The sequence below is a fragment of the Corticium candelabrum genome, chromosome 20 (assembly GCF_963422355.1).
Source record: "Corticium candelabrum chromosome 20, ooCorCand1.1, whole genome shotgun sequence".
Taxonomy (NCBI): Eukaryota; Metazoa; Porifera; class Homoscleromorpha; order Homosclerophorida; family Plakinidae; genus Corticium; species Corticium candelabrum.
Window position 1 is genome coordinate 4,489,813 of NC_085104.1, and position 17,739 is coordinate 4,507,551.

General features: G+C 38.5%; 3 protein-coding genes across 3 annotated transcripts in view; all 3 read left to right on the forward strand.

Annotated features, from left to right (window-relative positions):
• The window catches only part of LOC134195430 (long-chain-fatty-acid--CoA ligase 5-like), a 43,426-nt gene that overhangs the window by 15,195 nt on the left and 10,492 nt on the right, over positions 1-17,739 (forward strand). Inside the window, exons 6-14 of the mRNA XM_062664452.1 lie at positions 833-1,002; positions 1,062-1,094; positions 2,058-2,109; positions 6,960-7,033; positions 7,103-7,186; positions 9,339-9,421; positions 9,479-9,530; positions 9,594-9,679; positions 16,095-16,149. Coding sequence (XP_062520436.1) covers positions 833-1,002; positions 1,062-1,094; positions 2,058-2,109; positions 6,960-7,033; positions 7,103-7,186; positions 9,339-9,421; positions 9,479-9,530; positions 9,594-9,679; positions 16,095-16,149 — 689 coding nt within the window. The remainder of the gene's footprint in view (positions 1-832; positions 1,003-1,061; positions 1,095-2,057; positions 2,110-6,959; positions 7,034-7,102; positions 7,187-9,338; positions 9,422-9,478; positions 9,531-9,593; positions 9,680-16,094; positions 16,150-17,739) is intronic.
• On the forward strand, positions 4,135-5,523 carry LOC134195526 (cytosolic acyl coenzyme A thioester hydrolase-like). The gene has a single exon (XM_062664562.1). The coding sequence runs from the start codon at positions 4,165-4,167 to the stop codon at positions 5,275-5,277; it is 1,113 nt and encodes a 370-aa protein (XP_062520546.1). The 5' UTR covers positions 4,135-4,164; the 3' UTR covers positions 5,278-5,523.
• On the forward strand, positions 10,010-11,228 carry LOC134195527 (uncharacterized). The gene has a single exon (XM_062664563.1). The coding sequence runs from the start codon at positions 10,311-10,313 to the stop codon at positions 10,986-10,988; it is 678 nt and encodes a 225-aa protein (XP_062520547.1). The 5' UTR covers positions 10,010-10,310; the 3' UTR covers positions 10,989-11,228.

The window sequence follows — 17,739 nt, forward strand, 5'->3', positions numbered from 1 at the left end:
ATCTTTGTGTGGGTGTGTGTGCATGACTATGTTTGTGTACTTTTATTAAATTTGTATAAGTACAGGTGGCCGGTGTTCATGAGTTAAGTTTATATCATTTTTCTACATTACATAATTGGCACATGCTGAATATTCCTACTTAGTCCAACATTTTGGTTTAATTGTAGAATAGGGTATTTTATACTGACGTCATTGTAGATGCAGCTGTTCGCTGCTTCATCTTCCAGTACATTTTAGCCGTGTTTGTCTGATTTCTGTGCACTTGCTAATATCCACAGTTTTTTCCCTTCAGAGGCTGCTACAATGCAAGTAAGATTAAGCAATTTGTGAGATAGCTGTAGTAGGTTTTGTAGTAACAAGATAGTCAAATTAGGGGTCTTACAAAAATTTCCATCTTCAGTTTGTTAGAATCTGCTCTTGGTTATCCAGAGAGTGACAAATAGAAATGGTATAAGGAAGATAGATTACTTCTCGCTTTGTTGCAGTTGTGCTGTTTACTTTTGCAGGTTTAGGGAATCTGGCTTGGTTATATAGATATAAGGTTATGTCATTATTGTATCTATGAAATTATTGCAAATGGTTTGACCTAGGCAGTGTGCTTTGAATACCATTCTAGCTACTGTGTTTATATACACAGTTGACAGTTAAGGATTTAATATTATCAGAATAATTTGGTGCGATGCATTTTCAGGTTATGCAAATGTTCTACTACTACTAGGATTTATTTCAGTATGTTTAATATATTTATTTGAACATGTATAATATTTGTTTATTTAAGAATTTTAAAGGCATTGAAGATGCAAGATTAGTGAGTAGGTTTATTGTTTTGCAGCTGAACTTTCAACTGTGGTTTGTGATCCTGTAAAAGTTTCATTGCTGTTTGATCAATGCTCACAGTGTCCGTTGTTGAAGAATATTGTGAAGATTGGAAAAGTGCAGCAAGCAGAGCTTGACATAGCTGGTAGACTGGGCCTAACAATTGTCTCCATGGATGAAGTAGAAGTTGAGTTCTGTTATTGGTCTGATGTTGAGAAACTGATTGTTTCAATTACATTGTGCAGAATGAGGGTGCAGCTGCTTCATTACCCCACAAGGTACACAGAGTCTGCTTAATTAGGCACTTGAGTTCACATGAATGCACACACACACACACACACACACACACACACACACACACACACACACAACCTGACAACACTTCTATAGTCAGGTGCTTGGTACAGTACTTGACCATCACTGATCACACTGTTAAACCTCTGACAACAATTAGTGGTTGGCTCTAAGAGATCTGTGGTAATGGCTTGTAAATTGGATGGGTTGGTGAAGAGAACCCATTTACAATTTCAGCTACAGGGCCGATACAAATACAAATGAGGCATGCATACTGCCCATGCAGATAATGACCAAGTTGAGCATTTTATTTGCAGGTCAGCTCTTGTGTGCTGTTGTAGTAGGTAATTGGTTTAAGGAAAGAAATGATACGGGACATGGCTACTATTAGAAGCTACTTTGTAGTTTCTACTAGCTATTTGTATTTGAACTTTCTGTAGGCATGGCTAGGTTTCATGAAAATTGAATGTGTGTACTCACATTAGATTATTGATATTTAATATTATTAGTACATATAATTTACTGAAATCCTAAGTTGTAGTGGTGCTTAATAGAATCACCAGTGTATATACCAAATTTAGTGTTACCATACTCATGCATGATTTTACAAGTACAGTAAACTACTGTTGAACTATCGTTAATTGATTAAACTGTAAGAATGTAATTTAGGTGATATTAAATTTATCATTTAATTTTAGTGGTTGTTTATTTGGACTTTTTAGTTGCAAAATGTAATGAACGTATAATGAATATGTGGTATTCAGTTAACATTTATTTAGCATATGAACTTAATTGATTATTTATGATAAATCAAACTTTTCATTTTGTGTTTGTAGCTTAGAAAGTGAACTGTTCATTGTATGGAATTCTGTTGTACATTATGATGCTTGTATGGAGCTGGCTTTGCATGGTAGGTTTAACGTGTCGTCTAATTTATGTTGGTGTAGCCTTCAAATGAAACTGCAGTGTCAACAATTTGTTACACAAGTGGCACAACAGGTTAGATTAATTTTTTAATTAGTTGTTAGTTCTAGACAGGATGTTACTACACAATACATGCAAGCATTGCGCTAATACATTGGTGCATTGACAGTTAGCTTGGCACACCATATTTGTATGAATACTGTAGATACAGGCAAAGTGATGAAACAAGAGAGGTGTACTTGGCCACAGGCTTGTGACAGTGTTACTTCTTAGTTTGGCAAGCATCATGTTCATATCTAAGTACAATTTATTTATTGCCGAGAGTAGCGAGGCTCTAATCCGGGTCGCACAACAGAAAGGGGCGTGGTCCTATAGGGCTCTCTATCGAGCTTTTTGGTGTGTGTGTGTGCGTGTGTGTGTGTGCGTGTGTGCGTGTGTGTGTGTGCGTGTGTGCGTGTGTGTGTGTACACAAATCTCAAATTTCTCCTCTCCACGACCACATTTCATGATAGGACCTACCTTACTTAAAAAATCGTTTCCGTGTCCGACTACAGATGTAGCCTCGGCCTCCCAGACCCGTGTAGCGCCGATACAAAATCGTCCTCCACGGGTCTGGGATGGTACCGCCTCTTCTCAATATATTGCGGTTGGTCCTAGGACCAGCATTAGTGTTCAGTTTCATAAATGCATACCTTTCCAATTACAGCTGTAATCAACGAAGACATCTCATGCATATCTGCTGTCTACCAAAGACTACACTGTACACAAACGACGACTTGTAGTGCGCTCTTCACGCAAACTCACGTCCCTACACGTCGTGGTTTGTATTCTGCGCCTGTCAACGGCAATACCGACACCTAGTAGAGCCGTTTGTTCGAACCGATGCTCCGACATCTACACTAGCCAGCCAGCTGCATTCTCAGCGACTTCATGATCACGTCTACTACACAGAGTCTTGCGGAGAATTCACGGCGAAGTTTTGTCGCGATTTCGCGGCAAGTCGCATCGAATCCAGACGATCAAGTCACAGCGGATGCGCGCATCGCGAATTTTCGTCGCGAATTCGAAGCTCCACGCGCGACTAGCAGCTACTCGCAGCGGATTCACGGCGATCAGACACATGCCGATCGCGTCCGCGGCACCACTAGTACAAGAAAGTGCTTCCTAACGTCCCATTCGCGTTCCTTACTAACACACAAATGATAAAACCGTAGCTACTGTAAACACAAAGGTACCCGTGCAGCAAGATGCGACACGATGTTCTAGCGCGACATGTCTTCGTCGTTCTTGTATTACGGCCGAAATTGGAAAGGTATGCATTTATGAAACTGAACACTAATGCTGGTCCTAGGACCAACCGCAATATATTGAGAAGAGGCGGTACCATCCCAGACCCGTGGAGGACGATTTTGTATCGGCGCTACACGGGTCTGGGAGGCCGAGGCTACTACAGATGAGTCTAAGAACGATTCGTTTAAGTGAGCAAACGGCGACGAAAAAGCTTCATGAACTTCCGTCGCCCTATCCTTTTGTATTGTAGCTAGGGATTGTGTGTACGTGACAACCAAGAAACACCTTCAGGAGTTGAATGCCACCTACAGTCAACTATTCACACGTCCCATACTTCAATCCTTTACTACACTGTGCTGCATCTAACACTGTTGATAGTCAATGTTTGCCGATATCAATTTCTATGTCAGTAAATACCATACCATTGTCGTTACAACGGAACTGAGTGCATACCTAGACTGTACATTTCAATTGTCTTGATCACGATGATCGCAAAACGACGACTACCTATACCAGGCCTAAATACGTAATCTAAACTACTAGGAAGTTTGCATGTTTACTTCCATGACAGCTAGGGTTTCAACAAATACGTATTGTCTAGCTAGGACTCGGCATTTCAGTAGACGGTCTGAAAACTCTGTTGGACGTGTTACTCATCAACGCGAGGCGCCTACGGATACCGTACAACTAGTATACCTTTACTACTGAAAAACAGAAATCCACTTGCGCCGACAACTACAGAGTGAAGCTAGCTAGACATCAGGGTCTGAGACTGCCAGTCCTGTCACATGACAGCAGTACATTCGGGAGCTCCTGTTACAGAAGTACAACCAGAAGTAGATGCTTAGCTTCGTCTTTTCGTCTTCAATACGTCTATTTCTAAGGACTCTGGGACCTGTTGGTCGTCTTGGTGTTCGTACAATGGCGAGTAAAGTTGAGATCAGTTGTCTTATGCAACCGGATCATGCCAATCTTGGAGGTAACGTTCATGGAGGTACAATACTACAGATGATTGAGCAGGCAGGATGGATATCTGCAACGAGACACTGCAACTCTATGCGGAAGGATGCTGATGCTGTTGGTAGCGACAGTGCTGCTGTAACCGCGGCTCTGGTTCGATTAGAGCACATAGATTTCATGAAACCGATGCACATAGGAAACATTGCTACGCTAGACGCTGTAGTGGCATACACTTCTTCTCGGTCTCTGATGGTTGAGGTCACTGTGTATGCAGAGAATGTGTTTGAAACCACTAAACTTGTAACAAACAGAGCAACTCTATGGTATGTGGCAGTGACTGTATCAGGAAAAGAGTCTGGGGCACTGAAGGTTATGCCCGTACCTGAGATACCTGGTCAGAGTGATGAAGAGAAGGGAAAAGGTCGAAGGTTGTATTTAGCACAAAGGGCCGACAGAGCAGAGCACCCTGAAATGGAGCCGCAAGAGGTGTTTTGCATTAGTGAAGATGTTCGTAAGAAAGCTGAACCTCACACAGTCAGTTCATCAATATCTACATTAAGTCAAGTTATAGGATCATCAGACTGTGTTCAACCCAACAACACAGCTTTGGGTGGTGTTATAATGAAGCTAATGGACACAGTGGCTGGAATTGTTGCATATCGTCACTGTCATACTAATGTTGTCACTGCCTGTATAGATGCCATCAATTTTCACAGGCCTGTTTACAGGGGAGATGTGGTCACTGTGCTGGGGCGCCTGCTGTTTACAAGCCAACGTTCAATGATAATTGAAGTGCTGGTGATGCGGGAGAACTTACGTAGTGGCAAGAAAGAGCATACAACTAGTGCATTTTTCACATTTGTTTCATTGGATATAATATCTTGTAGACCGCTTAAGGTCCCACCATTGATTATAACAAATGATGAAGAGAAAGTCAATTATGAAAGAGGCAGACTAAGATATGAGGCAGCCAAGCTGGCAAGGAAGCACTAAGACTGAAATGTGTGGACGTACTCTAGTTGGAGAGAGTTTTTAGTCATGTTACTGTTTTGTGATTACAAAGAAGCGTTTTGTCATACATCATACAGTTACTGACTGTTGTTGTTAGTAACTGATTGTTGTAGATGGTTAGTGGTTGATCCAGGGAAGGTTGAATTTGTAAAACACTTGTGGACATTTCAAGTATAAAAGGCTGTACACATACCATTGTCAGATAAAATGAAAAGTAGTTAAAGCTTTTGTCACTAAATCGCCGTATGGACTACACGGAAACATGTACCCCGCTGGGCTCACCTGCCGGGTTGGTGGGCACCCAGATGGGGGTAAAGACCCCACTTGCCCATTATGGAGGGGCATAACGACACATTAAACAAGTACGGCTTTGTTTATGCCAGCTCAGAAGAGTTGTTTTGCAAACAAGTGTATGGTAGCATGATTTATTACTCTCATTTAGTGAACACTCTTGAAATTTATTGAACTACTCACAAAGTTATCAAACTTCCTACTTGAAAGTTGAACTGCTCAATTAAGTTAAACTGTGTAGGACTTATGAAACTTGTATACCGTACACTTGTTTTGATAATTTGCTTTGGCAGCTAGTGTATCTGTCATTGGAATTGTTTTTCCTGGCCGTTTTTAATGTTTACAATAGCTAGACCCGACATTGGGTCATTCTCAGTTTGTTTTATCATGACTGGATGTACAATTTCAGATACAGTCATACCTTGCTATTCCGACACCCAGTGATCTGACACCTTCACTTTCTGACGAGAGTACACTTGAAACCAATTTCTATTGGTCACTGTGTATTTGTTACCGATAATCTGACAGGCGCATTAGTCCAACAGACCAGTAGGGCAAACGTTGTCGGAATAAGGAGGTCTGACTGTATTAGAATTGCTGGCCTATAAACCATTTTGAAGAATATTGCTAAAAGATGAATAAGTAATTTGCTGATGTTAGAAATATTATGAATGGGCTGGGATAGTCAACAATGCAAGAGAAAGAAGATGGAGACAATGAAGAAAGGAGATACAGTCGTGTGTCACTTATCCGACCTCCTTGGGACTGGACCCCTGCTGGATAACTGAAGTCAACTATTGTTCATACTAAACGGCATTTTTTCACATTAGGTATACTGAATGTAGATGTAGAATACAATGAGAAGAAACGCTTGAACTTACTCTCAAACTTGTTTCAAGAAACAACTGACATACACGTGGATGTACATGTAGGTACACAGCTGACCAGTCACGTGATCACACACGTGACAAATTTGACCTGTCAGATAACCAGTGTATCAAATAAGTGACACGCGACTGTACATCATTATGGACTCTTTCTAAAATGTCGGCTGGTAGGGGTATGAAATTTTTTGACTGATATACAAATATCAGTCAATTTTAGCTGTTTTCTTGTTATTTGTTGTTATACGACTTCTAGATTACATACTAACATGATGGCAATATCAATTGAACTCTGCTGAATGACACATGGGTCACACACAAACTAACTGAATTGATTCGTATTTATAAAACAAGAATGCAAGAACTGAGTTTGTTTTTGACATTGTTATAAACTCTATTCATGACACAACAATGGTGTCAATGTGACTTGTGAACAATAAATTTGTTTATGTACAATTTCTATATTGTGTTGTTTGATGTTTATCATAGGTGATCCCAAAGGTGCAATGATATCTCATGGTAATTTTGTTGCTAGTGCAGCAGCATTTCTACTTCAAGTTGAGGTGCTTTTGCAGTTTGCTTGTGAGCTAGTGTAGTACGTTTTGCTGCAGCTTTCTCTTATTGAATTGTAGAGTGTTCAAGTCTTCAGCATTAAACCTAGTGATGTTCACATTTCGTATTTGCCATTGGCTCACATAATGGAACGAGTTGTTGAAGTGTGTATGTATGCTGTGTGCTTAGAATGGAGTAGTTTGGTTTTTAAATACTTCTATTGGGTACAAGATGAAACATTGGCGGGAATTTATTTGGCGGCTTGCTAAGAAATTGACGGAAAAATCATGGATTTTATTTTGGGGTTGGACATTGTTTAATAATTGATATAAGTACGACTCAATATTTCCTATCCATTATACTAGTTAAGTTGTAGTGTCATGGAGGAGTTTGCAAATGACAGCTGCGTTTGTGGCCATCACATTTTCCTAACTTACTCGTCTCCAACTACTGTATTGATTAACAATACCTGTGTCATTGCAAAGAACATGACCTGCATGACTCCTACTTCATCATAGCTTTACAACCTCACGATCTATTTAACCTCCCTGCTAGACAGATAGGGTATATGATAGGCACAACAGACGTCAAGCAGGAGTTACCGTCCTGTGGCCTCATCCATGTGACGTACCTTATTAATCCACGTGGGTGATGACGTCAACATATCACGGTAGCTAAATTAATGGCGGATTTTATGTTGGTGTTCACTGAAAAATCCACCAAAATAAATTTCCCGCCAATATTTCATCTTTGTGTACATTTGGCTTATCATAGGAAACATACTAAAAGTAGAGGGCATTGACGGGTTGTCACTGACTTGTACATGCAAGTCATCATCGTTATGTATAACTTAATTATCATTTGAGGCTAGTTTACTCAGAATAAATATACAAATTCTGTTGTTGTATTCAGTGAAGAAGAGTATGATGTGGCAAAGTGTTGTTTGGTGACAATTAAGTGACTAACTAATGTAGTGATTTTGACTATGTCAGTCAAAGAAATTAGAAGACCGAAAAGAAATGAAATTGTATTGTTTCTAATTATTTGCTAGGAGCCTTTGAATTTATGCACAATGCATATGGTGTGTTTATTATATGACTAGTTATTTATACAACGTTATATAGACAGGTAGATACATAATGTGGCTGTGTAGTGGGGATGCATTGGTCAGTAGAATTATTTAGTCAACAATAGTTTTTAGACAACAAGTATCAACAGATGTTTCAAAAATTTTGAATATATTCTGCTTTTTTGTTATGAAGTGTAAATGCTTGCTTGCTTGTTATACAAGTACAAGGAATCTTGGTATAACTTTGTGAGAGCCATCTCCAAATTTATAGTACAGTCTTTATGACGATGCTCATGCACTTGCTAATTGGTATTTTTCAAGTCATTGGACTAGATGAAAATTGAAAGTCTTGCTGAAATTATCAAAGACTGGTAAAATTGTTTTTGTTACAGTAGAACCTTGCTAATCCGAACAGTCGTCAGCCAAACTCTTTTCAGTTTAGTGAAGTTGTTTGTATTAGCCGTGAAGGTCCAGACGTCACCTCAGACACCCAAGCGATTGGTGCATTTACATATGTCTTCATATGTCTGTTTGTGGTAAACAACAAAGCTGCAAAGGCTACATACTTCTAAATACTGTGACAATCAGGATTTAAAATAGTCAGATACGCGCATTTGCTGAAGACTAGTAGATACTTGCTTTAATGCGCCAGCAACCTGGGATCAGGCTACATTGTAATTTTATTATGATCTGGGTACTCAAGGCAGAGCGCTAAATGTAGTTTGGATTACTGAGGATTCGGATTAGCAAGGCTCGGATTAACCAGGTTTTTCAGTACTACAAGCATTGTGAACAAGGCTCGAAGAGTGGGCATTATGAAATGTGAAAATTGCATTCCAAATTAGATGTCTACTGCTATTGCATGTTTAGGCATTCTATTTAGATAAAGCAACATGCGAGATAATTAAGCATTGAAACATTATAATTTGGTTTAATTAAGGTGGTATCACATGACCATACTAAGAAATTCAATTTTTTTTATCAAAGAACAGTTTTAATGTTTAAGTATTTTCAAGAAAGTTTAACAATTATCTAGGTCATGAAGTCTTGATACTTGTGGCTATGTCAACAATGCAATAGAATTTTGGAATTGCGATAATTTTATCAGTATTGTTCTTATGGGATTGTCATGCTTTTGAATTTGTATTATTAAAGTTGACACAACCAGATCACACTAGTCATACTTTTAATTAAGTTGGTTATGGTTTGTAGATGATACTACTGTATAGTTAATTTTCTCTTTACAGTCGACAATTTTACAAGGTGGAGGCAGAATTGGTTTCTTTCAGGGTGACATTAGGTTTTTGATGGATGACATACAAACTCTTCGGTTTGCTTTGTCAGGTTGCTTGCAACTATTTGGAGTCAGCAATTGGTTTTGTCTTAGGCCGACATTGTTTTTGGCAGTTCCACGTCTACTATGTCATATTCATTCTCAGGTTCTTGTCATATGTTTCTTGAAAACAAAAGTGCAGTTATTTCAGTTAATTGGGCTAGTATAGGTGATGAGTAAAGTTAACAGGAAAAACAAGATTAGCAAAATGCTGTTTCAATTGGCTCTAAATTTCAAGAAAAAGGAAATTTCGAGGTAACTATATGTTGTACAGTACATGTCCACATTTTATATCTAGGGCAACATAAGGTAATTGGTCTGTTTGTGCTAAATTTTGCAATCAAAATAACAATAGAAATGATAGTGTACCATACATGTACAGCATGTATTTGTGTCATTGTGCTAGACACTAAAGTTGATGCAAACATGCATATATGTTATGCTATTATGGAAGTGATTGAGCATCTACAGGGTGGTAATGTAATTATATATATATATATATATATACTTGAGAGAAGCAGTCAAGTCTGCACCAGCTGCATACGTGGGGAGTTGTAATTCCACAAAATTGTTAGTCCAAGATTTCCTTAGGAAAGCTTGTAATTCTCTGGCCTCAACAAACGTACACGTTCCGACTTCACTGCTATTGGAAGAATCTGAAAGTTATCTTCAGAGTTGTTCCTTTCTGAAAAACGAACACAGTCATTTGCTTCTAGATTTCAACAACTCGACTCAACGACAAATTCAATCAAAACTCGATGCTGATTTATTCAATTGTTTATTGAACAATGCCAGCTTGAGAGACAGAGCTCGTTTAAATTCCATCAGTACACCCCATGCGGGAGCGTGGTTGAGGGCAATACCAAACCCTAATCTCGGCCTTTCCATGCTTTCTCATGAGTTTGTCATTTCTATACGGCTCTGGTTAGGGATTAAGATGTTTCCCTCTCCTCCAACTTCGATCCTGTGCACTTGTCGTCAACACATCGATCCTTTTGGAGATCACCTCATCAGCTGTGGTACAGGTCCAGAACGCACCAGAAGACACAACGCATTGGCAGAAGTTATTTTCCAGGCGTTATTAGTTGAGAATAAAGACGTGGTAAAGGAAGTGAGATGCAGTGGTAGTGACGAAAGTCGTCCAGGTGATGTTTTTCATCCTGACTTTTTAGAGGGCAAACCAGCTTATTTCGACATAACAGTCAGAAACTCATTGCAGCCATTGTACGTGACAAAAGCAGCAGTAAGGGCTGGGGCAGCAGCTGAAGCAGGTGAAGAACAGAAGGACACACGTCACGAAGCAAACGTTCTGGCAACAGGTGGTCTTTTTTACCCCTTGGTATTGGAAACATTGGGTTTCTGGTCTCCGTTCAGCATTAAAACGTTAAAAGCTATTGCATCTAAAACTTCAGCTGTCAGCGGAATTCGATTCCATCAAGCTTTCCAGAATTTGACGCAACAACTTTCGGTACAGTTGTGGAAATACAATGCAAGGATGTTGTTCAGAAGAATTCAACTTGAAGTACAGGACATTGATAGTTGGGATATACCCACCGTAGCGTAGTGTAGAATTTGGTAGTTAGTTCTGTTTAAATGTAAAAGTAAAAATAAAAAAAAAAATTTATTATAAAAAAAAAAAAAAAAAAATATATATATATATATATATATATGTAAGTAGGTTCAAGTTTAATTTTATGCTTACTGCATACTTGTGAAATATTTTTTATTTTACAGTGGCAGATCCAGGCAGAGGACCAAGGGGTCCGGGCCTCCTCTTTCATTCTCTGTAGTAATATACGATTTAGTTTAAAGTACATGTGACCTCGGCAATTTGCCGAGCTCTCGTGCACTCTAAGCCAATTTACGCATTCACGCAGTACACACTGTCTAGTACAGTACTGTATACATGTACTAAGTTGGCATGCATGCAAGCTAGAAACTGGCTACAAAATAATGCAATTATTTGCGTTGAATGATCATGCTTGTTCAAATGTTGCTCTTTCTGGAATGCATGGGTGTGTCATTATTCTTCTAGACTAGGCCTCCCTTTAAGTAAATCCTGGATTTGCTACTGTTTTAGTTGGTGTTGAGTACTTGTGAAGAATGTGCAATTACATCGTAGTGGTGTCACATGCTTACTTAACATGATTAATTTACCACATATGTTACTCAGAAGTTGATAAATCTAAAATCATTGAGTAGGTATAGGCTTAATTCCTAGTCTAGCGAGACTACGTATAGGCTTCCTATTATAAATATATAAAAACAGGCAACGCGACTTAGCCTGTTTGTAATTGAGTGTGATGTTTGCAAATTGTTCTAATTCAATATGCATGCAGGAAGATTCCGTGCTGTGATTTTATAACATTGGGATAGTAAAATATAATTTTTAGCTATAACTTTAGGCTACATTGTACAGAATTTCTTAAAAGAGAGATGTAAACCACCTTTATCACCTTGACACATTCTGGGTTCATAAAGGGCGTATTCACTTGGGACTATCTTTTTCTGGAAAAGGTTAGGTTGGATAGAGTGGAAAGAGACCGGGCACGTTTACCAATCGAACAGAACCTTTCCGAAACGAGATAGACGAGGCGGTAACAGAGCTATATGCACATGCGTAGCATTCTTTCTAAATAAAAATTGTAAAATTATTGACTAGAGAACACAAGCAATGTCAGTGAGGTAACGTAAGACTAATTTATTGTACATTAGATGCATTACCATGCCGGTAGGCTGTTCATTTACCTATCCAGTCATGACGCCAGTATACCCTTCAGCTAACTCTCTGATAGATGGCAGCGTTGTATACTTCTGTTGTGACCTCCGTTCTTGAATGGATTTTTGCTGATATCAAAGAATTTGACAATGAAGAAGATTTCCTGGATGATTTGATGGAACTTGGCTCCCTTTTGTGGACCAGGGAAGACAGCAAGCCTTGCATTCTAGGTTATGCCGAGAAAGTAGTTCCACTGTATTATGATCAGGATTTTCAGAGGCATTTCCGTTTAAGTAGATCAACGTTTGACGTGTTGGTGCACAAGGCTAGCACTTGGAAGGAGCTATCTTTAGATAGAAGTTGTGGAGGAAAAGTTGCAATACCAGTAGTAAATCAATTACTGATAACGTTATGGTGCCTGGGAACTCAGGAAACGTTTCGTCAGCTTTCTGATCGGTTTGGTGTTGCTGAGTCACAGTGCATGGTTTCGTATGGAAAATTTGTATATGTGTATCATTTTATCTGCGACACACTGCAATCCAATGGCCTCGTGGATCCCAAGTTGTACAAGTCTCGTATGAAGTGTCTACTTGGTATTACAGTCTCACTTTCCACACACTTTTTGTCACTCATAAATTGCTTATGTTTCTACTATCTCCTGATAAAGACTTAGCATTTACAAATACCACTGAATGCATTCACAGACAATCAACAGCACACACTTTCTGTCTGCAAGAGTTGCGAAAGTCATGAATAAAAACATGCAGTTGGTCGTGCCTGATCCATGCCATACTGCATACGTAAGTCTCCACATTTCTCATCCTTCCTTCCTCTTCTCTCTATACATTTAAGTATTTATAAGAGACGATAACTGAGAACTGAGAGTCCAGTCTTGAGGGCATGGATTTCACTGGACCCCGAGTTTGTGCAAGCAGGCATGCATGAGCATACACAACGTTTAATTAAAAGAGCAACATGTACAAGTCGAACTAAGTACTCAATACATACATATACACATACAAACATAAAAGTAATCTAGAACTACGGCAAAATGCAAATAATTTATATTATTACTTAAGTCAACACAACAACTTTATTGATATCAATGCCTTTAACTACATAATATAATTAATTACTAATAATAATATTTCAACCCACTAGAACCCATACTCAACAACATACACTCAAAGACGCTACCCAAAATTAATTTTTAATTTATTTAAATTTCTGAATTTCAAGATTTAATTTTACTTTTATTTATTTAATTAATTAAATTTAAAATTAAAATAATTAAAAATTTAATTACTTAATTAAATACAATGAAAGACCGACAGTATATATTTTAATAGTTTTGCCCACCTGAATGTTGCTACACTGACCTGAACGTTGAGCTTTCTATGACTACATGCTTCCTGACTTGTTCTGAATTTCACTTGATTGGGCAATAGCACAGACTTGGGATCTTGTACGAAGAATACGAAGAGGGTTCGAGAACATCAAAGGATTTCCAGATGTTTGGGAGCTATAGACTGTAGCCACATACCCATTAAACCACCTAGTCAGGATAGAGATAGCTATATGAATAGAAAGAAATTTCCGTCTCTGGTACTGCAAGCTGTTTGTGATCATAATATGTTCTTCCTGGATTGCTATTGTGGCTGGCCGGGAAGTGTGCACGATGCACGAGTTTTGACGAATTCCGATCTATTTGTTTGGATACAATCCAATCCAGGAGACATGTTTCCCATGCAAGGAACCCACATACTAGGTGATGCAGCATACCCTCTCAATACGTGGCTTTTGACACCATACAAAGACTACGGCCACATGCAACAGGAAGATAGAAATTACAATTACTGTTACTCCGCAACTAGAATGGTAATCGAAAGAGCGTTTTCGTTGCTAAAAGAAAGATGGAGGAGGATGAAATTTGTTGATGTCACAAGGGTTAAAGAGATTCCGACGATGATTATTGCCTCTTGTGTTTTGCACAATATCTGTTTGTCTCATGACAAGGATACTGCAGAATTTCTTGGTGAGGATGATAGAGCAAGACACAGAGGTAAATGACTTAGAAATTGAATATTTATGTGGTATGGACTTTGGAGCTGTAGGCAAACGTGATCAATCAAGCAGTACATTAACTCTCATGAACGCGGTTAATGTACTAAATATTTATACCTTACACAGATACTGTAAGCAATTAAAGTACACATACTCTAAGTTATAGTACGAGCTATGATCTCCAAAACTATATACTACGACGTACGTGTATTACTACCCTTTATTGCATCAAGCAAGCCGGAAACTAGAACCTTCTTGTCCTCATGCATCTTTGCCAGCATCTTCATTTTCTCTTGGTGTTGCCTCTCATGTTCCCCTCTAAAATTAAGTCATCATCATCTTCATAAAACTTTCCTTTGTAGTCTCTCTACCACTTTGCGCTGATCGGCTTGCCTTCTTTGATGGAGTTGGTGTACAATCTTCAGAGCAATCTTACGTCAGAGCTGTGCCTTTGTATCAGAAATTTCTAATGGAGAAGGTGATCTAGCGTGGTCTCCTTCTCCTGAACTACTCATAGTAGCCACTGGTCGGACAGTTGACCTATGACCGTAAATTTTTGCCATTTGTCTGGTATACCTCCATTCCTTTCGATCTCTCCCTATAGAAGCCACAATTCTACGAACATCAACTGATGACAAATGTATGGACTTGCCAGTCTGGTAGTTGTGGTCTTCTACTTCCCAGTATTTTTGTGAGATATCCACTGTCCCTCACATTGAAGAGCAGTAACAGAAAATGACATCTCGTGCATTCTAGCTGCGACTGTCTCCATATTTTCTTCTTTTGAAAGAAGGATTTCTAATTTTTTTGGCAAATTTGGCGTATAGGAGAATCAGTGCCTTTGTATCAGAATCACCCCATGTGTGTGTGTTCTTTGTCATAGCATCCACTTTTTCACCTGTTTGAATGTCTACTAACTCTTCGGGAGTTTGTTCTGCCGATCATGAGAAATCAGCTGCCAATCTTTGAAACTTTGGCCCGGGCAATCCAGAATATGCGCAAATACTGGTCTGGAAATGCTAGGCTAAGCGAATGCGTTGATTTGGAAGTTTGAAGCTATGGACGCAAGTTTTACATGTCTATAGGTGCATTTTCTATCCTTTGTATCTGTACTGATGGTAGGATAGGTCAGAAAGTGTATCCGCTCTATCCTTTTTCAGAAACATAAAAGTTACCAATCAAACAGCGTAAATACCTTTCCAGTCTATCCCTTTTCAGAAAGGTTTGGGAAACTGTTCTTGCTATCCAGAAAAAGAAAGGTGCTCAATTGAACACTCTAGCGGGCCTTTCCACTCTATCTGTTTCTAGAAAGGTTCCAACGAATACGCCCAAAGAAGACGGATTGTGAACATCTAAATACAGAGTATTGTAATAAATCTGTAAACATTGTCTTTGTGAGTCTTAAAAGTACATGTAATAGTAAGGAAGATCGAGTTATTATACCCATACTTATCAAATTACAGTTGCAATGTAGATTCTAATGTTAGTGTTTCTCATTTGGTTGTACAGCTGCAGTAGTTTAATTAATACATCTGGCTACTCATTTCTTTCGATTTAGTCATTAGTGAGTGCTATGCTGCCAAACAGACTTAATTAACTATAGCAGATGCCTACGCTATATAGATTCAATGGAATGAGCATGATTAGAAAAGCAAAATAAGCTAGTCACAAGTCAAGGTTAGGTAGACATACCTGATAACCTTCAGCTTTCATGACAGCTAACTAGCAGCATTACATCTTGATCTCATGATTATACCTTTGATAGTTGGACCTTGCCTCCAGTTTGGTCAATTATCTTGTAGGTCTTGAAGTTAATAGATGCCATAAATACTTGCTACCTAGATGTAATATGACTATCAATGTAAGCATGATTTCAGTTTGTTGTAGGGGAATTGTACGGAATAATGGTTTTTGGGACGTCGTCATGTTTCGCTCTATTCAGGTGAGTTTGTGGTGCATGAGAAATATTTAGGTAATATTGTTACGAGTTTATCACTTTATTTATTTTCTCTTTAGACTGCACCCTATTTTGTATTTATAGGTAAAAATAAACAAAGACTTTTGGTCAAGATAGTTAACTGGATTTTTGAGACAGTTTCTTGCTAAGTTTAGAGCAGACTATTGAAACCATATATTATAGTCCTTACTTTAATTACAAAGAAGACGATAGATTGTTATGAACACAAAATCGTCACAGCTGATCACGAATGCTGTTAGACACACACACAGTGGCACACATTCACTATTTTACTAACAACTACTAGCTTCTTTAGATGGTACAGAAACCAGCAACTTGCATAGGACAGGTCTCTAATGGCTATAAACTTGAATGGCTGTCTTAGTGTGCCCTCAATTCAAACATTTTTTAGTGATGGGAAAACAGCTGTAGCCACACATGTGGTCTTGAAGTTTCAGTTGAGTTTAGTGAGGAAATATGTGTATCTGTTTGTTACAGTTGATAATGATATCGAACTAGATTTGCTGAAAATGCTGTTAGACTTGCAGAAATTACAGGAAAATAAGTTTAGTTACTGGCAGAGTATTAATTGAGTTCAAGACAAGTCAAAAATTGTTAATGGGAGAAAGAAAGCTATTAAAACAGTATTGTTGCTTGATTAATCAAACTTTTATCAGATACGGTACATAATTTAAATATCTGAATAAGCTATGCAATGGTTGTTGAAAATAGAAACTAAGATTGAACATGTATTGCTGATAAATTTAGTAGAAAAAGGCAAGTGTTCTATGTTGCATTACAAGAAAACACAATGCTGTTCTACATAAGTGTAGAGTACATTTCTAAGCGTAGTTTAAAGTGTAAATGCATAATAGATTTATAGCAACAATGTCACAGTATAGTCTAGTAGTAGTAGTAGTTGTTGTAGTAGTAGTTTTATTCAGCAAGAGCATCCACCGGTCATATCCATACTACAAAAGCTGCTACAATGGTACTCAATACAAAACACCATATCAATCCATTAAACAAACCTATTTAAGTCAATGTCACAATCTACTTAGTGAGGCAAGCCTCACTGTTGATTAAATTCATATCATAACCTTTTAGAGGCCTGTGCTTGGCTGATCTACTTCCGTGAATGCACAATACAGAAGATCTTATTAGAGAAAAACTGATCCGACATTTCAGAAGTTCCATTACTGAACTATATTTCTTTTCAGGCAAGATGTTTGTAGAAGGTGGAAGTTTCAGAGCCCATGCCACCGGGAGAGCAAAAAACCATCGGAGTGAAGCTGGCATGTTCCACTTCCAGTACTCGCTGCGCATATTCACGTTTTTTCTCACATTCATGGATGTTGAATGCTGATCTCAAAGAGCCTTGACAATTGGAGCGCACGTTTGGGTAAAATACCCTTACATCAAAAAATGCACAGTCTCCTGTTGTCCAGACTTCTCTTGCTGAAAGATCAAGTCTAGCCTCGTCAGACATGTTCGCTGTTTTCTTCTGAAACTTTTCTCCAGTCAGAGGTTGTAACATCGGTTCTATCGCTACATCATGACACACTTCAGTCAAAA

What these genes read in the sequence shown, in the direction of transcription:
- LOC134195526 (XM_062664562.1), top strand. Translation starts at nt 4,165, where the DNA reads ATGCTTAGCTTCGTCTTTTCGTCTTCAATACGTCTATTTCTAAGGACT.
- LOC134195527 (XM_062664563.1), top strand. Translation starts at nt 10,311, where the DNA reads ATGCTTTCTCATGAGTTTGTCATTTCTATACGGCTCTGGTTAGGGATT.